General features: G+C 38.4%; 1 protein-coding gene across 1 annotated transcript in view; it reads right to left on the reverse strand.

The window, feature by feature from the left end:
- Positions 1-23,096, reverse strand: part of DSCAM (DS cell adhesion molecule) — a 476,303-nt gene that overhangs the window by 31,193 nt on the left and 422,014 nt on the right. The window contains exons 24-29 of the mRNA XM_087758597.1: positions 21,254-21,352; positions 20,497-20,685; positions 17,854-18,144; positions 12,265-12,441; positions 6,305-6,335; positions 348-463 (exon numbers count right to left, since the gene is read on the reverse strand). Of these exons, the coding sequence (XP_087614723.1) occupies positions 348-463; positions 6,305-6,335; positions 12,265-12,441; positions 17,854-18,144; positions 20,497-20,685; positions 21,254-21,352 (903 nt within the window). The remainder of the gene's footprint in view (positions 1-347; positions 464-6,304; positions 6,336-12,264; positions 12,442-17,853; positions 18,145-20,496; positions 20,686-21,253; positions 21,353-23,096) is intronic.

The following is a 23,096-nucleotide window of genomic DNA, read 5'->3' on the forward strand; positions in this document are numbered from 1 at the left end:
TTGTAAGTAATGCCAGTCATCCAATTGTCTAGTCAAAGCCAAAAGAGAAATCAGAATGAAAATCATAAAACTGCCAGTCTTCATTTACGTTTTCTTCAAGCAGCTCTTTCCACCAGCTTCATTTTCCTAATGTCCTGCATTATTTTAAATACTGTACTGAGATTACTTAAAGTGGAAAATTATTCAAAGGAGAGAAAAAGAATCAGTTCAGTTTTCAAATGTGGCAAATTACTTTGTAGCTCTTTTTTCTTGATGTGTGCAGTGGGAAAAAGGTGTGGGGTAAAGGAAGTCCACCTAAAGTACCTGTTATACATTAACCAGTGAAAACAAGCCCAACAAGAGTTTACCAATGGTCTCCATTGTGTCCCTCTCCTCAATCAGAAGCTGTGCTCTGGGAATGTCTATGTGCATCCTCAGTGTTTGCTGCTGCTTATTAAGTGTATCTGATGTCCTGGTGTTCTTGCTAAAAACAAAAAAGAAGCAAACACATTAACATTCAGCCTAAATAAAAGGATACTTGCAAACTTCCTCATTTTAAACCTGTCCAGCTCTAATAAAAAATAGTATAACCATAATCAGCAAAATACTCATACATCTTGTTTTCCCCTCTTCAGAACAAGTGCATGGTATTAATTTATTGCACACAACAAGCAGTTAGATGAATGCACAGTGTTGAGGGATTTGGTCTATTCTTTATCAGTAGTCATCTCCTGAAAATTTCATATAGTTTTCTTCAAGTGTTGTCATATAATGAAATTAGCAAAAACACTTTGCAAAATGGACCTTTTCTTTCATTCCTCATGAATATGAGTAAAGAAACACACAGCTGATCAAACAGGTTGGCAGGAAAATGATGTCTTGAGTGATTTCTAATTATTTTTTTAACTTTTCATTATTGTTCATTAGATAAATTCCAAATATCACTAGAACTGATAAATGAAAAAGCAAATTAATAACTAGGGATTCCATTAAGAAATTGCATTAAAAAAAAAAAGCTTTTAGTCCCAGTAATGTTCCAAGACTAAAATTGCGGATCTTGTTTACATTCATGGATTATTTCTAATTGATTGATGCAATATTCTAAAAAAAGAACATAAACCAATTATTCTATCATCATGCAAATTGAAACAATTTCATTTTGAAGTTTGTGTACCAGAAAATGACTTCTTAAATGAGCTGTCTACAGAAAGCAAATGAAAATGGATAGTAAAATTCAGTGCTACAATCATTTCTAGTACAGACCTTACACCAAGAAACCTTCAGACTGCACTAAAAACCCAGGAACTTTTTGCCCTTTTAGATGTAATTACTCTTTGGGGGAGAGGAAATATTTGCAAATACTTCTTTACACAGGGAGGCTGAGGAAAGTTAAGACAAATTAGCCAGTAGTGTGATCCAAGTGCTCACACTTCAAAGAGCATTAAAATCCAAGTGGAGGCTCATTTTCTAGTGTAAAATAGCTGTAGATCACTCAGTTTAATTCTCCTTTGGCAATGAATTATTGTTGTTAATGGAATCAGCAGAGGACTATTAAGCTGCTTGATGATAAGCTCACTTCTTCCCTGCGTGCGGGCCTCTACATAGGAGATTAATGCATGTGTGACGAGCCCACATCTCTAGATAATTTGCCTTAACTTCCTGCTGTGTCCCCATGTGAGCAAGACCAACTATTGCAGGTTTGGAGGTTCTCCTAGAGCCCTTTTTAGGAGGAATTTCCTTATTATTTTTTAATTTTTTATTTATTTTTTAATTTTAATTTATTTAATATTATTATTAATTATTATTTAATTAATTTATTAATTAATAATATATTTATTAATTTCCTTATTATTTTACCGTGGTCAGTAATTCTGCTCCATATCCGAAAGGCACACAGGTACATCTCTCTGGCTGATTCTCACCTTCTGGCTTTCCCTGTTCTTGTGATCCCCAGCATTAACACTATCTATGCATCTCAAACTTTAACATCTCTGTCTTTACCTGGGTGGTTAGGTGGTACTGTTACCATCATGTACAAATGGATAGCTGAAATGCATTCAAACAGCCTACAACGGGTGCCTCATTTAATCATTATGGAAGCAAAATATCAGGAGAGCTACCCAAGGGCTGTCAGACTTTTCTCCATATATAATCAGTGGAGAACAGTAGTCACAGTGTCTTATTAAGCATATAAATGTTCAAAGACATTTAGGATCCTAAAATGCAGATAAATTCCATACTGACGTTCTCAAAGTCTCTGCAAAGTCTCTGCATGGATTATATGTCACTCTCCTATTGGTTTCTACTCAAGCTGCTGAGATGTTAAAAGAATCAGAGACTAATATATTACCTGCATGCCAAATATGCTTGAATACATGCCCTTGAAAATTCGGACTACTTTGGGCTTGTCCAAGATCATAGAGAAAATCTGTGATCAAGTAGGAAACAGAATTTCTGAGGTCCAATTTCAATTAATAATCAATAATCCAATAGTTATAGGATACATGCAATCAGATACATATAGAATCTGTGCAATACACAATTGAGTATAATAAAAGCATCATTGCACCCCTCCTCCGCTCACCAGGGATGCAGGAGACAAAGGGATCAAATCAGACATATTCCTCAGAGAATGCAGACCCCAGAATCCCAGCGAGAGCTAGAAGCTCTTCTGCAGTACGAATGGTCTGTATTCCTACTATTGCAAAGTACTCAACTGCACAGAAAGTATTGTTTGGACCACAGGGAGCAGGAGGACAGTTCCCCAGGTTTGCAGTTATATTGCTCACCTGCAAAGAGAGAATTCTGAATCCCATTCTTGGCTCCAGGGTAGCTTTATGCAAAATATGTGGAAGGTCCTTCAAGACAGAACTGGAAACCAGGCCTCTCTATATTCAGCAAAATTCACTGCTATGCTCAAGAGTTATGCCTTGTTTTGTGTCATCTCTCTCCTCATCCTTACTGGTCTAATTAATTCTCCTGTATGCAGCAGCACGGTGACATGGAGTGTCCAGACACAGAACAGGCAATGGGCAGTAGCAAGAGGGTTGCTGCTGATTAGCATGCTATCTCTTTCTGGCTCGAGGAATTTTGAATTATTTTCTGCAGACCGCAATAGCTCAACTTTCAGGTTAAAAAAACATAAAGTGCCAACAGCAATTAAGTGCCTCTAGCACTTGGCAGCAAGGCAAAGATTTTTAGGATTGCAATTTTGAAGTTTAGTGCCCAAGTATTTTCTAACCTAGGAAAATTCAGGCATCAAAGTATTATAACAGTCTGGTGGATAAGGAGTCCAATGATTAATTCGTTAAAGGGAGGAAACATATCTACCTATATTTTCCTTAACCTACAGATATAAAATTCCCAAACTTAAACATGTGCTATGGCTATTCTTTACCTCTTGGACCTTGTGAGGATCTGTGTATAATACAATTCATTCCCCCTGGTTCAATGAATCTCTGAGCTCCAAATTGTTAGAGACTGGGAGCCTGTCTGGGGAACAAGTCAGTATGAATGCATACTGACATGTAGTCTTTTGTTCTACCAAGGTGTCTGCTTTTGGCCACTATGAAAGACAGATACTTGGGTATGTGGTCCTTTGGGTCTGACTGAGTACAGCTTTTATGTACAGTCTGCGGATAAATGGGCCTTTTTCCAGAGGAAGTACAATGTAGAAGGTTTTTTGAAAGAGTATGCATAGTTAAAAGAATATCCCCTTTTAAATAATCTTTCTGAATCTTTAATAAAAGATACTTACTTGAGTGACTGAAAATATCTGTATGCACAGGAGAGGGTTAAACCTATCAAGGTAGTTATGTAAAAGGATTAAATATGGTTCTCTGTAAACCCAAAGTCATTCTGGGTCCTTGGTAGAGAGTCAGGCCACCTCACGGTTTCCTGATGTCTAAGCTGGTTGTAAAAACGTATGGAAAACTAAATCTTGCAAGTAATTAGCCTGACAGAAGAATATTTGTGGAGAAAAGATTCCTCACCTTGTATTCAAAATTAGAAAGCTCAGTCAATTACTATACTGATTCACAGTGAACTGTTACAAAGAAGTTGGCTGGACCTACGCTTTCACTCAAAAGAAACATAAAAAACCTGTGATTGTACAGCAGCAGGGATTTTTATTTGCAAGTTTAAGGTATCAGTAACAAGTTGTGCAGCTCCCATTAAACTGCTAACTTTTGGGGCTTATCCTGCTCCCCAGACATTTGACTTACACAGCCCAAGCCAGCGACTTTCAAAGCAAAGACTAAACCTCCATTCTTAATCCGCTTTACACATGCTCATAAACATCTCCTCAAAGGGAAAGATACACAAAGCTCTCTCCATCTCTCACACCTTCCTACCAGGCAGGGAATCCTTTTCTACTCTCTGTCCAATACTTAAACAGCAAGGCACAACGCACAGCATACCCTCTTTCTTGATATTTGTATCATAGCAGATTTAGGTGAAATCTAAAAGATATAAAATATCAGGAGCTTTATAATATGCGACTATTGCTTTGGAGAGGGCTTATTATCCTTTGATTATTAACATGGTAAATCTTCAGGAACATCTAGTGATGGTGGATAGCTCAGATTTCGGTTGGAGGTGTTTCCCAGATTTATCACAAATGACAGAGCATCTAGCCTGTAGAAAGCAGGCTCCCCAAAACAGCATCACTTTGAGAGCTCCAAGTTATGACGCATCTGCAAATGTAGGCCTATATCCCCTACTTCTTCTAAAGTCTTGTTTTAACAGTCATTTGCCTTCATTCACACTTTCAGAAGAGAAATATATAAAATACGACTATTTAATAAAAACAAGATTATTTGTTAATAAATGAGATCGGAGAAAGTGACTTGATGATCATATTTCGATGCTGGTGAAAGGAAAAGCAAAAAGAAATGGGGGCAGATGAGTTACCTAGAAAAACAGCTCTGAACTAAAGTCTGGGAAGGGACCTGACTGCTCTCTGAGTGCCTCAGGCAGGGAGGGCAACAGAAGATCTTTAATTTGAAGATCAACATTGGCAGAGGTAAAAATGGGTCAAAACTGGGCACTTATGTTGGCAGTTTGATAAAGTTTTCTAAGCATCAGAAGAGTGAGACTCTGAAATGGCCTTGCAGAGGCAGTGACAAGGCTAGTGACGCTAACCAGGATTAAGGCAGAGGTTTACCAATTTTGCAGAGGTGTTATGTGTGGTTGTCACTGGGGCTGAATATCTTCATCCAGGAGTTTCAGCCAGTCTGTGCTGCGTTTCTTTAGGGAACCGACTAGTTGCATATGCTAATCTGTGCTGTTTCTGTGACATCGAAAAATATCAGACCATATCTTCCTGAAGTTGCTTAAACGTGTAATCTGCTGCTAGCAGGGGTTTATAACTGCTGGATAGGAAGGGCATGACCTGACCTGCATGACCAGTCTTGTTAACATCAGTGGGACTACTCAAATGTATTCACGGACTGATGACATAGAGCTGAGTTTACACTAAAACCACCTGTCACCATGTCTTTGGTAAGTATATTCTTACAATAGCAGGCGAAGTTTATCACAGGTGAGGAAGTTTAGAGTATGGTTCATTTGGTAAAATATCTATAACATTCTCAAGTTTGTTGCTTAAATATAAAAAGATTTTCTAGCAAACCAAAACTAATTTGAATTTAAAAATAATCCCTTGGTGATCCCATTTTCAAATATATGCAGCAGTTTTAAAGTTCCATATTTTCCCCAAAAAAACCAATAAACATTGAAGATATGAAATTTCCATCTTTGAAAGAATTGTGGTGCCAGAATAGTCATTCTGTTGCAATTCAACAACTGAATTAGATTTCTGGATGCTGAGCTGATGGAATAGAACTGAAAAATAATAAATGGATTTACCTGCTCTTCTATACCTTCGGGTATAAGCAGCTAGCAATAGTGAATTACATAAATATAACTGTAAAATTTAGAGATATACGCATCCAGGCACTTACTGCCTTCAATCAGATGATCTCAGAAGAGCAATTACTTTGGTACATATTATGAAAATGTTTTTTCTGAATAGGAAAAATGTACAAACAGACCTACATAGCTTCTACAATTTAATCGACTAACACAAGAGTTCTCAGGTTTTTACTGTTATATTCCCTCACAGATACTGTCCAAAAATTGTCTTTTTCTCCCATTTCTAACCAACAATATGTCCTAGCTCTTAACAAACAGTCAAATGGTGTGTTTTGAAAAAGCACTTAGAAATAGACAGTTTACTTCTCCTTTTGTCCCTATAATAAATTTTAAATATGGTGCCATAGTTGACAGACAATTTTCAATTTAAAGACATTAAATCTATTCTTACCTCATAAGCATTTCAGCCAAACTCTTTGCATCTAGAAGAAAATAGAAGAAATGTCATCACAAATGAAAATCTACTTGATAGATGGATTATTAGGAGGTAAGTGGTTTGAATCAGCCATGTGTAAGACCACTGTTGTTTCTCAGATCAGCGGCAAGAATAAAATAATCTCTGAAAGTCCCTACTTTTGCTGAAACTGCATTTCTGCCCCAGACAGCCCTGTTTAGTTCCTCAGTAGCACCAAAGATGCTTAGAGAAGTACAAGCTACCGTTGGCTTAACTAGAAAAAACTACAGAAACTTATTAGAAGAACAGTTTAACAAATAAAGGGGATCTCCATTCCTTCATGCCACAGTTAGCAAGTGAACACATGAGGAAAGAAGAAAAGGCAAGAAGGCAGAAATGTTGACATCCATCTCTGGGCAGGAGCCAAACCCAAGCTGGATGAGCAGTTGCTGACCTGCCATTTCCAAACCAAACATGACTGCATGGAGGTCTGAACAAGGGAGGTCTCTAAGGAGTCAACTTGTTTGTTTGCTCTCAAATATGAATGCTTTTCCACTAGCAATAATTCAAAACTACTACTGGGTCTTCAGAGGACAATCTACACACAAAACAGGAGGTGGCTTTTTCCCACATGGATCAGCCCTGCAAAATGAGACGCTGCTGAAGGAGAAATATTCCTCCTCTTGTTGTCATTGCTGTTATTATTAGCATAAAATCCTTTGGGGATATAATTTTTCTGGTGCTTATCAGATCAAAAGACACAGCTGAAAGTTGGTTCACCCAGTCGTCTTCAGGGAGCTTTCTGTAAAACTTCATCAACGTAATATAATAATTTCTGTTTTCTAATTCAGGAAAGGTAGACAGCTACGCTTTTTTCTCCTGCAGTCTGCCGCTAAACAAACTCACTTAAAAATGCTGACTCCAGAGTCCTCAAGTATAACACACAGCAACAAAGCAGCCTTTTGTGCAACCAAGTGAAGCAAATCCGAGAAGAAAACAATTCCAAGTTCTAAGTCTTCAAGCAACTCTCCTATTATGTGAAACTTTAAATTTCTTCTTTTATCTGCTGCTTGCAAATCTACCAGCACTTGCCAAGACATTTATTGAATTTTTCTTTGTTTTCTCCTTCACCTTTTTTATTCCTTAATCACTTCTTGGGTCTCCTACACCTACAACAATTTCCTTGCTTGTGATCCTATTAAATATCCTGCCTTTAAAATTCAGAGGATGCAGGCAGAAACAAACCACCATCTTAATGCATCGCTCTGGCTACATTTATATTCATTTTTAAAAGGAATGGACAAAGGGCTCTTTTTATTCATTGAAAAAACCTCCACCAAATGCCTTTCATCCACTTCCTACATTCTATCTCTCTGACACTCTGCCACCTTGCCTGTCTTAAGCTTTATTCCTCACCTGCTGCTGGAGAAGCTGAAATTCTGTGTTTTGTCTAGGTCTGTTTGCTCCACTCCCTTATTTTTAACCTTCCCCTATCCCTTTTCAGCACAAAACATGGCAGATTCCTGGTGGAGGGAAGGACTCTTCATCTGAGGTGTCCCATCTAATCCAAACAGGGCTCCATTTAGGCATTCAGATTTTCTATTTTTCACTGTGTTTGGGATTGCCTTTTGCTGTTAACAATCTCATAAGCGGTACTACATAGTAGATGGCAATGTCTTTATCATCAGTCATAAACGAAACTACCACTGCTGCTACTCCCAATGACGTCAGAGAGAGTTTTGCTACTGACTTCTAAGGACCCATGAAGGGACCCAGTTCTTTTGAAGAATACAAAAAAAATGAAGCCCTGTTTCCAAGTCATGTTTTTTTCAGCAAACTTTATGATGCTTCTTGTTATTCAAGCAGATTGTTACAATGGTCAGCAGCATTACTGTAGTTAATGATGGCTGTACTGGGCACACTGCTTAGTGTAGGACTGGACCAAAACAAATGTCCCAAGAAGATAAGGGATCTTATGTATCTGTCAAAGCAAAACCCAGAAGCCTAAAAGCAACTCAATATAACAGTGTGTCCTAAACATCAGATACAGGAGAAATGCTAGTTTCACTAATGAATTAGTATAGACTACAGATTGTAATGTGTATTTCCTACATTACACTTTTGATCAGTAAATTGAGAATACTTCATAAAAGGAGTCAGTAACCCTGCCAGTGTCCTACCTCCCAGCTTTCAGGTGGGGAAAACAGGGCTCAGGGAGGCCACGAATGACAGAGTGAAGAGGGTGATCTCCTGCTCCAGCCAAGCATCACCCCATGCCTTAGTGAAAAAGACAAAGTGCTCCTCACCATGGGTTTGATGCATGACTGCACCAACAGGCACCGACCCAGCAACAGCCCTCACTTCCATTTGCTGGGGCAGCTGCCTTTAAAATTCTTAACACATTTGGCTTGCCCCCTGGGAAATCAGGGGCCATGATAGAGTTTTAAATTGCATGCTGCCACTTCTGAACTATCATGCCACGCTGATACTTTCTGCTTGGATTAAGGTGAGTTGGATTTAAAAACAAAGCGAAAACTATTATGGTAGTAGTGGAGCTAGGTTAATAGTAAGGAGAAAGAGTGGTAAGTCATCAGGCTTCTCTGTTATAATATAAGCTGACCTACTGTATAGCTGCAAGAACTCCAGCAGTAAATTGACCTTCTTGTGACCTGACCTGTAGAAGTACTAAACTGGGTAAAAATCAGGGCTTTGCTGAAAACTACACTTTCTTTCTAAACAGAGTGCTCCTGGAGAAATAAATCATACTGGGTGTGACACGAAGATGACAAAGGTTTACCCATCACTATATGCTAAAACAAGGAGTAAAAGGATTAACAATGGAGAGACTGCTGTTCTTATGCTACATTTCACCCCACAGAAACTGGAACCACAAACCCATTGTCTATAAGCACAGATACAAATGTTTGCATGCAGAATATACTGCAAATAACTCTGCAATTCCCACTCCTCTTTGTCAAGCAGGTTCAAAGAAAACACATCTCCTGGAGCCACAAAAGCAAGAATTACATTTGTAACTTGTATAAATTCTTTTAGAAGGTCCCACTGTGGAAACTATTATTTCTGATGTAGACTAGAGGAAAATCGATGGAATCATGATTTAGGAAAAATGAGTCCTGTGCCTCAAAGAAACCCCACCAGGTGATACATATCAAGTGATGACAGGATTTCAATTTCAAAACTAATTCAGATTGAAGTTGAACACAACAACTACTAGAACAGAACATCTTTTCTAGTTAAGGGATCAGAAAAACTTGCACACAGGAATTTTTTAGAGAACTTACTAAGGAGCTCTCTGGAACAGCAATACTGATTGTCAGTAAGACTTTTAGGACATGAAGTAACCTCCAGAAGAGCAGAAAATGGCTAACATGGGACCAGTCTTCAAAAAAAATGAACAAAAAAAGTCTGAATTACTGAAGTCCTATCAATCTGATCTTGGCAATGAGCGAAATGATGAAAAAAATGGAATGAAGCTTGATGAAATGAATTAAAGAAGATGGAATAAAGCAAAGTTTGGTACCTCAAACTATTTTAATAACAAAATAGCATGATGCAAAAAATTAACACAGCAGCCATTTTACATGGGTTTCAACATATTCAAAATACAATTTTAAGACGGGAACCATTGTTTAGTATTTCTTTTCATCATGCACCATGTGACATCACACCATTGGTACTTTTATCAGTGGTCTGGAGTAAATTAAATAATATCTGATAAATTTTGAAAATGACACACGAATTAGGTAGCTAAAATATAATGAAAATTCCAGGTCACTAAGGCATAACAATCAGGATCATCAGGTAGGCTGGCCACAAGTTAGCAATGTATCTGTATTAGTATAAGGTCATAGAATACAAGCTATAGCTATACAATGGAGAATCTTATCCTGTTGCACTGCAATCAGAGATAATCTCAATGGATAAGATGTTAAATGCAAACTCTTAAAATAATGCTGTATCCAAAAAGGTGATCCTTGCAGATATAGACAGAAGACCATAAAGGGAAAGAAGAAAGGCTGTTACCTCTCTATCTGATGCTGAAATGTCTGTTGCTGGAATACTATGTTAATTTCTAGCATACATAGATGAGGAAAGCTACCTAAAGATTGCAAACGGACCAGATAAAAGCCTTGAAATTAATAAATGGTGGGAAAACTACAGAGAAAAATTAAAGGTGATTAATCTGTTTCATTTACCAATGAACACAAGAAATTACTTGGTTACCACCATGTAAAGGAATATCCTCAGAGACTGAAAATATAATACAAAAAAGAACTTCAGTCCCTGTACGTCAGACAGAAGTATAATGGAACCAGATGGCTGGGATGTCAAGCTGTATCTTGACAAATTCAGATAAGAAGTGAGATGCAACTTTTACAGAAATGGTAGTTAAATACTGACGACTTTTATCAAAAGTACTGATGAATTCTTTGTCACTGCCTATGTTTAAGTGAAGATCAGATATTTTTCTAAATTCCTATATTCTGGGAGGAAATAATTCAGAGAAGTCTCATGTTACGCAAAAGCCATACTGGCCAGGCATCATCAGCCTTCCTTAAGGGACTGTAACTCCAGAATCTATGAATACTTGTAAATTAACCATGAAAAACTAGATGTGTACAGCCATCATTTCCTGGAGCCAAGGACCTCAAAACCTCCTGTTCATTACTGGATGGAATTCCACAGTATTTCTGAGAAGATGAGATAACACTTTCTTCACCCTTAACCCACGACTTTTTTGATGAAAAAACCTGCACAGAGGTAAATGACTTAAAAGATTTTGAATGAGAAAGTTATTATACAAGCTAAAGCATCCAGATGCCCTGATTTCCAGAGCTCTATATGAACCATAAGGCTGGTCCTCTTTGATCAATGAATTTGCCCATGCCTAAGAGCCCTGTATCTCTGTCTTTTTTTGCAACAAATATCCAAAATATTGTTACAAGAGATGAAATGAGACCCAAAAAAGAGACAAGGAGATGCTAAGGTGAGATGGAATACACAGGGTTGGCCCTGGTTTTAATATATAGCATGATCATACTTTGGTTAAAATACAGATAACTAAACAATTTGGTGGCTCTTGGAAACGATTAGACTTATTTTTGCAGATGATAAATCACTTTACTATTTATTCAGTGTGTGTGATTTGAAAGGGTTTTTCCCAAGTATCTTCAGTGTAAGGTCTGCTGTTTTGTGCTAGTGCAAAACCCACAGGGCCAAGTGCAGAAGTGGCAGACTGCGAGTCAAAAACCTGGCTGTGGCTCAGCCAGGGGCATTTACTAGAAGACTGATGGAGTTGAATAAATTCACAGATTTAAAACTTGTTCACATAGCAAACACTTGAATTTGAATAAGGATTAGAGAAAAGTACAGATCAGTGACAATGAAAGGTCAGTGAACAATGAAGTGTTGTTGTAATAGTTCTGTTATAACCCATCATAGGGAAAAAAGATGTGGTAACAAATCTGAGAATATCTGGTTGTGTTTCTAGCCTACTAACATGTGGCTACTTTCATTTTATAATTCTGGAATCATGTTTTGCATCTGCTGGAAAACCGAAATCCCCCCATCTTCAGAACATCTGATTTTACCCTTCAAAAAAAAATATGATTTTTAAGTTATCGAGACCATTCCCAAGGGAAGCAAACAACAACAAAAAAAGGGAAAACAAACACCAACACATGAGAATTATTTTCCTTTCCCCATGCAAAATAATAACAATGGATACAAGAGTAATTTTTTAGAAACCTATTACCAAATGAAAAAGAAGGAATTTCTGTAGAAAACACATATGCTTTGTTGCCACGTCTGTTACGTATTGCAGGAAAATGACAGCAGCTGGGGACTGAACAGCTTGGTCATGTGCAGCCCCACTTGTACTTTCATGTTCAGGGAGTATGCACATGCAGAAATAAGCGCCACAGCTCTCATCTTACCTCGCAGCCTCTTCAGTCTCTGCTCCCTCCTCCTCCTCCGCACGATCAGCAGCATCACAAAAAGCAGCAAGACCCCAACCAAGATACAGGAAATGGTCACCAGCATCTTTAGCCCTTCGTTGGTTGCCAGCCCTTCCTCACTTTGCACAACTGACTTAATGAGTGGAGGGATTGTACCTGGAAACAGTGTCATGATATTAGATGCCTATTAATGAAGACAAAAGATTGAGTTCTCAGGGAATATGGCATGTTATATGCTTCAGCTGCATGCAGAACATTAAGAAGGATTTGTCACGTTCAGGGTGGATGCTATGTTTGCATGTGTAATGGCCATGCACACGTAACCAGTCACACTGGTAACAAGGTACTGACTGCAGAGACTCACGGATTATCAGAAATCGAGAAGAGGTACATTCATTGATGAAAGAAAAGCATGCCCATTATACAGTCAAATACTACGATTAATTTTAAGTCATACTAAATCATTACAAAGCTGTAAGAGATCTCAGAATGACTATGTATGTATATTAATCCTTACTATGGGAAAATACCACTGCTGAGATGTATTCATACTGCTGGGCTTTTCTTTGTAAGGAATGTATTTGACAAAGTTCATTTTGTGCTACATACATCAGATGAATCCTTTGCACAGAAACATTCTTATATCACGTCTTAGGGGTGCAGCAGTGATATTGATCTGAAATTCAGATAGCCAACCTGATGCTAATTTGCTAAGGAGTGTCTGACATTATACTCATCAGTAAAACAGGAGAGTAACACTGGATAGAAACAATCAAATTTTGAGAGTGAAATGAGGGAAATGAATCTACAGACTACTGGCATCGGCAGGCAGCTCACTTTTTCATTTTGGGACATATTTGCATTTTGAATATACCTGGCTTCCTGGTGATACATAATACTTGAACTTTTCAATTCTTTTTTTCTTTACTTCTAAAGGACGTGAGAAGAATGCAGCGCTTTCTTTGGAAGGCTGTTTAGTCATGGAAGGCTTCTCACTCATTTCCTGATTAGTATTAAACTGCTGAATGCAACCACAAATGAGGCTATAAAATGCAGATTTGTTTGAAATGGGTAGAAACACACAAGTATTGTGAACTGTGATGACTTTCGATGGAAGCTATTCAATTTTAACCAGCTACTGAAACATAAAAGTGGCTACTTGCCAAAAGGTTAGGAGGGTGAGATAGAAAAACAAGCACATCCTTTTTTATATTTTAATTGCTGCATTGTGTGATATAGTTATATCTCATTAGGTACCATACAGTATCAGAAAAAAAAAAATTGTGATATGATGCAGTACAATGTGAGTGCCATAACCACAGTGAAAATCTAGAATTCTAAGCCATGTTTTTTCAGAAGAACTATTTGAGTTGCATATAATGAGAAGAGTAGTTCCCTAAAGGGATGGAGATAAACAGAAAAGCTACAACCATCCAAACCTATATAAGGTACTTCAGAAAATTTATTTTCTTACAATTGCATTTTGAATATTTTTCTACTGTTCCATTGCAGTTCTTCCCCATAATTTTCCTTCTTTTTCTAATTTTCCATTTCTTGGAGTAAACACACAGCAGGATTTTTTCATCTTGTCTTAACTGAGATACAGTTTTTGCCCTACTCTAAAGGCAAAGAAAATGATTAGATGAAGAAATGGAAAGAACTTCAAGCTCCTGAAGGTAATACTAATAACTGTCTCTAAATCCTGCTAAACCCTCCTGAATACTAAAGGGCCAAATTTTGCTCTGAATTAAAGTCACACAGACCATTGGCTAAGGACTGTTGGTTTCAATATTTACCTAAAATTATTTCTTGTTCTCCTTAATACTTTGATGCAAATCAAATTAAGAGTGACCTAAATTTCAGTTAGACCTTAAGTGTTTAGGTAAGTGATTATCATTTTCCATAGCTCTTCCAAGTAAAGTATAAACCTCGTAATGCTATATACAGGCAGTACAAGCTTAATTAAAAAAAAACATACTGCAGGTTTATATATCCTTCACATTATCCATTTGTGGATATTCAGCAACTGTATTAGAAATTACCAAAACCTAAACCCGCTATCCATTGAGAAAACACCATTTCAACATTTTTTGTCATACTAGGTGTTGGCTAGGAGTGGAATAGTCAAAGCTTTTCTCAGAACAAAGCCCCAGACAAATTGAGGGTTTTTGTTTGTTTGTTTGTTTGTTTGTTTGTTTGTTTGTTTGTTTTTCTTTTCCAGGTCAATTCACCATCGCCCTTTGTTAGCCTGCTTTACCGATGCTTCATAGAGGTTGTAATTTGAATGTCTCTGATCCCATTTTCCCCTATGTGGCAGCCCTTCAGCATCTCCCATTGCATCTTCTGACTTTAGGACTACCAGGTGTTTTCCTGTGTCCTAAGTGTTCTTCACGGTAGGAAGTCCCTTGGTGGGCTAGAATCAATCAGCATAGTTTAGAGCAGCTACCAAGCTGATCTGATTTAATGTCAGGGCTACTAAGTAGCTGATCTCTGAGTCAGGAAGCTCCTTTGCAGCACTACACACTACAGCTGCACAGTGCTAAAAATATCTCCTTAAGTACTGAGTGCAAATGTTCTGAAAAACAAGGGGCAGGAAGGTCAAAAAATCTGTAAGCTGAAGATGGTTAGCTGAAATATCTATGAACAGAAAGCAAAAAGTTGCACATAGATCTGTCATTAACCTTTTGACCTAATTCACCATGAAGAGATTTAAGGTAAAGGATACTTACTCATGATATTTCTCAGGAGCTCTATCACAGATAACAATCAGCTACTGCAGTCCAAACAAAATGACTGAAAGACCACATAACTCAAGGATTTCTACAAAGTTTACAAAGGCTTTATCTTAAGACTGCTAAAACTCCTAAGCTTGTTCTTAGCTTTTGGTATCCTAGAATTTTCATACGCATATTATCTAATCTTCAAAGTACTATCTTTGTATCTGTTTTATCCTAAGGCAGCTGTGACGCCCAGAAGCTGGAAGGCACTAATCTCACATCACAAGATGAATCAATGGCAGAGGCAGGGTTAGCACTCAAAAGCAGAGCTGGCCAAAAATTTCCACTGGCATGCTTTCTGTAAATGAAAAATTCACTTTCTATGAAAGCAAAAATTTCTGCATACAGTATTGATAGAAAATGTTGATTTCTAATCAGATGCTATTTTCCAACTCTGAAGTGCCTTAAGTCTATGCATCTTACCTAGGAACAAATGAATGAGGAGCTGGGACTCTGTAGGGACAAATTTTGCTTGAGAAGCACTGAAATAGTTCTTCTATGAAATCCCTTATGTGGGAACAGACTATCTTCATTTTCATTCTTATTATTATTATTATTATTATTATTATTATTATTATTAATAATTATTATTATTAATAATAATAATAATAATAATAATAATAATAATCAACTTATCATTTTAGTTCTGCATCAAATATAACAAATTCAGAAAATCTGAAAACTTAAATTTGCTTTTCCAGCCATATTTTCCTCTCTTAACCTTGCAGTCAGTATTTGACATCATACTGCCTCTCTAAGGCACAATATAGTCCTGGCAAAGCATGCTTGACAAACAAAACCATCAATGCTGTAAATGAGAAATTTTCTAGCTAACCAGAAACAGTGGCCCAGGAAATTTAATGCTACAAATATTTTTATTGTTTCATTTTCTCACTTTTAAAGTTGTTATACAGCAACACACAAAATCAAATGGCGTGCAGGTCATGTTATGTGAAACCAAGGTAAATATCATCACCTAACCAAAAAGCAGTCTGACAACATTTCATATCAGTTCATTGGAAGCATACATTTGATTTCACTGCTGTCAGTCAGAATTTAAGGCTCTGGACCTGCATTTTTATATAATTTCATTTTAAGGTATGGCTTAAGACTGTTTGCCCCAGTCATATATCTGTAATAATAATTGTGGATGTAAAAAAAAAAAGATTGCTGAAAGTTGGATGCTGCCTGTAGAAAGATACTGGAAAGAAAAGAGGATAGGGTAAGTAAAGTGGCAAGAAATGAACTCATAATACTTTATACAGTTATTATTGACAACATCTATACTGCTCAGTAAAACACGTCCTAAGTCTACCTGGCAAGACCTGGCAGCATTTGTATAATAACTACTTGGATTTTGTTTTCCAAAGTGCTGAGACAAAATCTTTCTCTTAATTTTTTAGAGTGTCTGAAATAATGTGAGGACTGTGAGGCAGCTTACCAAAATGACGTTTTCACAGAAAAACACGAGGGGATGTGCTATTTGCAAAAGGGTGAGCCATGAGGGCATGCGTTGTTAATTATCTGCAACTGATGAGTACCTAGCACAAAGACTGTGACAGCATTAGAGGATGTGTAAGATGCAGAGGTTTAAACCCTGCCTGATTCATATACCATACTTCTGATTGGAACTGGTCCCTGCTGCTTGCTCTTCACTGTGCCATACATGGGTATTGTGCTGGAGAGTGCTGGCTTGTATGGGTGAAAACTGTGGCAGGGACAGGTTTTACCGACACAGAGTTATGAATGATTAACAATTTGGTGCTGTCGCTGGACAATTATCAGTTCTTGTTTGAACTTGCTCACTAGTCCTGTTATTTTATCTGATAGTACAGATGTCGCCAAGTGATTGCACAATACAACACAATACCCCTGGCAACACAACAACATTTTGCATTGGGTGTCTCCAGAAAAGCTCTGCAATTCACACTAGAGCAATTCAAGAGATTGCCATCTGGAGCCATCTGTATTGCCTTTTTGCCAGAAATATGGCCTTTTCGCACTATAGAGTCAGCAGAAGCACACAGGTGCCCCCATCACCTTCAATAAATATGCCAGGGTACAAGCTGGAGTGCCTGAAAAATTGGCATGTTTGCTCTTGCCCTCATGTTCTAGCTTTTGCAGGGTGGGCAGTAACCCCTGGCAGAAGGGCAGGATGCAGCAATTCCTTCCTCCCCTGTGCCCTGCTGCTGAGCATGACAGAGCCATCTGTCACGGCCATTAGTTTCGCTTTCCCCTGTGTGTAAATAGGGATTATAGCATTGCCATTGCTTTGCCCTTGGAGGATGTTGTCCGGAGGCTTCCCAGAAGACAAGCTAGTTAGCTGCTCCGTTGTGTCACATAATGGGTTTTGAGCTGTGTCACAAGGACATTGCATGGAATAGCAATGAGCCCAGTCATCACTGTGAATGACTGCAGGAACCGACTGTATGGAAGACAAAAATTTCATGGAAGAGATGTATGAAATATTAGCAAGTGCTTCTGTGACCACTGGAACTAATGACATCTAGAGTCCTATGGTTATGTGTCTCATGGCTGATTGACTTTGGTGCTGGAGCTTTTCCTCAGTGAGGACAAATAAACAACTCCTCTTTTCTGCCTGGCAGCTTATTGTCATGAAATCAGTAAGTATTTTACATCTTTGAGACTGTTACCCCTCTGTCAGCATGGCTAGCAGATTCAGAAAGGGGTTGGGGGGGGGGGGGGGGAGAAAGAAAGACAAGCAAAAACGTCACATAAGAAACTAGAGTAAAAACAGTACCTCAGACATGTAATAAAAAGATATACTTACTGCCATCATAATTGAGTGTTGCAAATTTGGCTTGTTTCTCTGCACAGCCAGCGCTGTTGCATACTCTCATTTGCAGTTCGTACCAGGTTGCCTCCTGGAGGTCATACAGTATGTAGGACTTTGACAGGGATGTCCGCTGAGCAGTTGTCCAGACTGTTGTCCCAAATGGTCGGTACTCCAGGGTGAAGGAGTTGATGGGGCAGCCACCATCATTCCAGCCTATCAGGTTCAGCCTCACTCTTGTGGTGTTGATACTAGCAAAGAGCTCTTGTTCCTTTGAAAACTGTGGCTCTAGAAGCAATGATATATTTCAAGTGAAATGATTAAGTTTTACAGATATAGGACTCTCAAAAATATAAAATTAAAAGAATAATTTCTAGGAAAATCCTAACTTCATCTTAAACTTAATGTCTATATATTCAACTTCCCCCCACCTTCTTAAATGTTTTTTTTCACACTTTGTGCCAGACTCACAAACCTAGATTTTTGAATCCATATGTGAAAAAATTATCCATACATCTCTGCACGGACCTGACTTTCTGGTTTGCATGGACTGGCATGAGTCAACTTGTAAATCTAGCGCAGACACATCATATCTGTAAATGCCCCTGCTCACTGCTATGCAAAAAAGAAAGGCTTCAGAACACCATGTAGAAATACCATAGAAGACAAATACACCTGAAGATTGTCCACTGGTGCTCTAGTCTTCTTTTGAAGTGGAACTGAACACAATTTTGTTTGAAAGTATGAAGGCTTTCATTTGTGTAAAATTACAATTTTGAAGAACTTGCAAGTAAAAATCAAATTTTTAAAAATATTATTATGTTGACGTTGCACATGATATATTTGAAAATAATATATACTCTGAAATTTGTGTTTCTGAGTTAAGTTGTTTCCATTCAGAAAGGGGATGACATTTCTATTTACTTGTCCTGCTTTGGGATCAAATGTTGGTTTCTGTTGATATATACATTAAAGTTTTTTGACAGTTCTACACAATACAGGAGTAATGACGGTAAAAATGGCACCTTAGAATTGAAATAATGACAGTAGGTGGCCAAGACAGGTCATGAACAAATGTTATTTATATTAAATATTACAGTAGAGCACTTAAAAGTATTGTTGCTATTTGCTTAGCAGAAAAAAATATTTTTACTATTGGAAGTTACACATAATGTGATGAAAATTATCTATAATATGCTTTTTTATTCTATATAATAAAGGATAACTTATCCAATGAGACTCTTTTTGCCGTTATTGTGCATTGATGAGATGTACCAAAACGTACTCTGTTTTCTAAATTCTACAGGAATCGAAAAGAAACTGGTGATTCCTGCTGTGTATTATGAACTATTGGCTCTGTTAATAGCTTTGGACAGAGATGCTACTGGAGCTCTCACATGAATGAGAATGATCTCAGCATTCTGAATCACACAGTACCTGGTTCAGTCTGTAAATGTAACACAAGTAGTTTCCAGGGATGTATATCAAGTCCCAGAGAAACTCAAAAGGTTGGGAGATCTGCTTTCTCATGAACCATTTGGACGTTATCTGACGCATGTGTAAACCTTACATTTCATGCAAAGAAGACTAGAACACTCAACTTCTACTTCTCTAAATGTCCCTTTCTTTAAGGTCAGCAGATCATTCTCCCTGACTACTGATAATCTCAGCATGTACGCAGCTGATCTGCAGTCTCCCCTGAGCTTCAGCGAGCCATACCGATCCCATCTACTGCATACCAGGTCTTCCCTATGCCACTGAGTGTTAAATGAAATCTCCACTTTTCTGTGATGCTTGGGAGATCTGCAACAGCACAGGTGTGACGAATACCATAAAGAAGGGCAGATGTACCTATCACAGTAAACTATCTTTATTATGAAACTGCTCCCAAATCAGAGTATTTCTTACACCTGGTGAAGAGATGCAAGATGAGGTGATCTACAGATCATTATGCAAAGCTACTCCACTCTGTTGACTTAGGGGCAAAACTTTCTAAAGTGCCTCTTTAAGAGGGTCTGTTGCAAAATTTGCTTATAATCCTGACACATACTTGCAATGTGGAGCTACCCTCAGCAACCAGGACCATGGGACCCATTGCTGAGTTAGCTAAGAATTCCACAAATTTTGGCTGTTTTGCCTTGCAGAGCTTGTGCAAACTTGTCCTTTATTTCTGACACTTATTCTATTCAAAGGGTGCTACTTGCATGGCTCCTGCAATACCAGCTTGGAGCAGAAATGAGACATTGGCTCCATTTCCTCTACACATTTATATACTCCCTGTCTTCCTTCAACATCCAGAGAAATAAAACCCTGAATTTCTACAACAGGAGAGGAAACAATTTCCTTATGCCAATAGCAGTAGTTGGAATTGCTACAACCTATGATAGTGGAGACAGCCCCTTCCCAAATATCTACCAATCCATCTTAGAAAAAAAATATTAGAGAAATAAAGAAGGAATATCAGCCGGTACGTGCTTCAAGTCCCGCAGCGACAGCCTCTTCTGTTGCAGCATGGACACAATTGGAAATGTTTCCAAAGCCAATAATATTAAAATATCCAAGTCTGTCTTCTCATCAAACCAAGATCTACAGCAGAATGCCACAGCTTTAGGTGAGCAAAAGGGATGGAAATCAACATACCTTTTCCAAGCGTTTTGGCCTCAATGATCTCGCTGATGCGTCCTGGCCCCACTCCGTTCTGAGCAGTTAGAGTAAACTTGTACCAAGTGCCACATTTCAGTGTTTCTAAACGGTAGGACCTCTCACTAGGGCTAATGGGAAAACTACCCCACTGCTCACTGTTGTCTTCTGAGTACTGCAAAATATAACCTGCAGGGAAAGCACAGACGACAACAATAAGCCAGACACAAACCACAGATTCTGCTGTTAATATGACAAGTCATTTTAAAGACCTAGTAAATATAGAAAAATCCCGGGCACAGGAAGACATACAGCTCTCCCCTGACTAAAAGATACCAGGCAATACATTTTGCCTACCCTTACAACAGCTTAAATACCATTTTTATGATCGCTTCAAAGGGAAAAGAAAGGGATAGACATTTCTAAATACCTTTCAACCAGCAATAAAGACCAGATGATGAACCTGGACTCTCAAAAATGAATGGTTAGAGATTACATGTCTGGAAAATCAGAGAGACTAACTGTCATAACAGCTGAGGGTACGCTGGAAGAAAGTGATTAAATGTGTGATTAAACCACCACAAAGAGAAACTGCAATTTACTGAAAGCTGTTATCATGACAATAGTGCACATTAAGTGCTGACAGCAATACAGATTGCTTTGTTTTATTTTTTTTGTAGCCATTCATAATTATACACTAATCCTATCAACATATGATAATTTAGTAAGAAGTTGTAATTAACCTGAATTATATTACCTCGGATAGAACTGCCACCATTGTCTCCAGGTATCCAGGAAAGAGTGATAGAGGAAGATGTAGTTTTGGATACAGTGAGTCTTGGCTGGTCTGGTGGAACTAGATGGGAAATAGTTTAAAATAGAAAATAGATTCAAATGATTAGATGTGATCTTAAACCCTTCTAACAGTCATTTATCAAATAACTGTTTTGAGTTGCAAAAAATGTAAATTATTTCTGTCAAAGTGTCTGTTTAGCTGACATCCTTGGTTTTAGACAAGAGCAGACAAGCTCTCATTTTTTATATTTGAATTTCTACACAATTTTGTCTTTGAGTTCTTAACCCTTGCTTTTCTCTGAATTTTGAGTATCTGTCCTGTCAGATCTAAATGACGTATGAGCTACCCAACCATTATTTTTCATTATTTTTCATATCTGTTTTAGGGAGAAGCTGAATTTTTAGTGGCAGGAAACAGATGTCCACTTGCAAATGATACCCCGCTTATACATGTGTTTGCAGGCTATTATAGCAAAAGTAAAAAAAAAAGTGCATAACAAGAGTTTCTGTGAGTATAACTGCGAGTACTAACTAGGTAGTATAAGTAGATCTGTGATCAGAGGCAGATCCATACCTCTTCTAGATCACACCATCTATTCACTGAGGCTATCAGTATAAAGAAGACACAACTCTATCAGCAAAGGCTGAAAAACCTGGAAACACTTTGGTTCTGCTGCTCCCCATAACCATTATGGCTCTGTCTAAATTGTGGGATGTGAGAACTGCACAATTCCCAGGACCAGCTCCTGACAGAGCGCAGGGATAAGACAGAGGTCTCATCTCCCATCCTCTGCCAAGTGTCCAGTTTCCTTCAGAGGAAAATCCAGCATGAAAGGGCAGAGAACAAACCATGCTATATCCCAACAAGCTGCCCAGGCTAGGAAGAACGGGGATTGGCAACTGGGACAGGGAATTGGGACTGGAAATGGGACCAGGAACTGGGACAGTTTAGGCTCAGACTAAGGGATCCCAAATTGCACCAATGTATAGTGGCTGGGTTTCCAGAGACACTGGCAGAAAGTGTCAAAGTAGCCAGCTTTCTCTTCACCTTGACAAATCTATCATGAGTCTATCATATAAAAGGTGTCTACTGAGCCAATATGATCATATCCTAATTATAGTCTGGAAAGCTCATCTTCGAATTCTGCCTGAATCATGTAGCTAGTCCTTTTGTACAAGTAGGGTAACCAGAACTATGCCACAAAACCAGTAAGGACGTGGAAGATATAGTGTTTTCTAAAACAGAGATGAATAGCAGGTGAAACTCCAAAGAGCTGGTTAAATTAGAGCCCTGAAAGGTAAATATTTACTAACACTTCACCAAAGTGCTTTATATCTGCAATTCTAGGTTCAGAAATTGAAAGGGGGAGAAAGGGAAGTTCCCGTTTCAAATCCTTTGCACTGCTCTGGTCATGCACAGCAGCGTTGTGTCTGGCTTGTCTTACGGATTGTTTTCTGAACAAGTGTTACTACAGGTTTCCAAGCTCCTCAGAAACATAGATAAATTGAGTTTTGCTGCCTGAAGAACAAGGAGTGAAGCATGGACAGTGTCCATTGTGGGAAAAGATCCAAGAAGCAGCGGCAGAGCTGGGACAGAAAGCCAGGGAGGAAAGATGCCAGGGCAGTCACACCTCCTCTGGTCACTGCCACTGCAAGAGTGGGAAGGGGGTGGTGGTGTTATTGACCGCTGCTGGCAGGAGCTGCTATTTTCCTGCCATAGTTACTGCTTGACAGACACCAGCCTGCAAGCAAGGCAGGCCAGAGGTCACAAATGCTCTGTCATGTCCAGTAGTCTGCTGCCAGAG

Source organism: Nipponia nippon, unplaced genomic scaffold, assembly GCF_047370975.1.
Source record: "Nipponia nippon isolate SJK-2023a ecotype South Korea unplaced genomic scaffold, ASM4737097v1 scaffold_2, whole genome shotgun sequence".
Lineage (NCBI taxonomy): Eukaryota > Metazoa > Chordata > Aves > Pelecaniformes > Threskiornithidae > Nipponia > Nipponia nippon.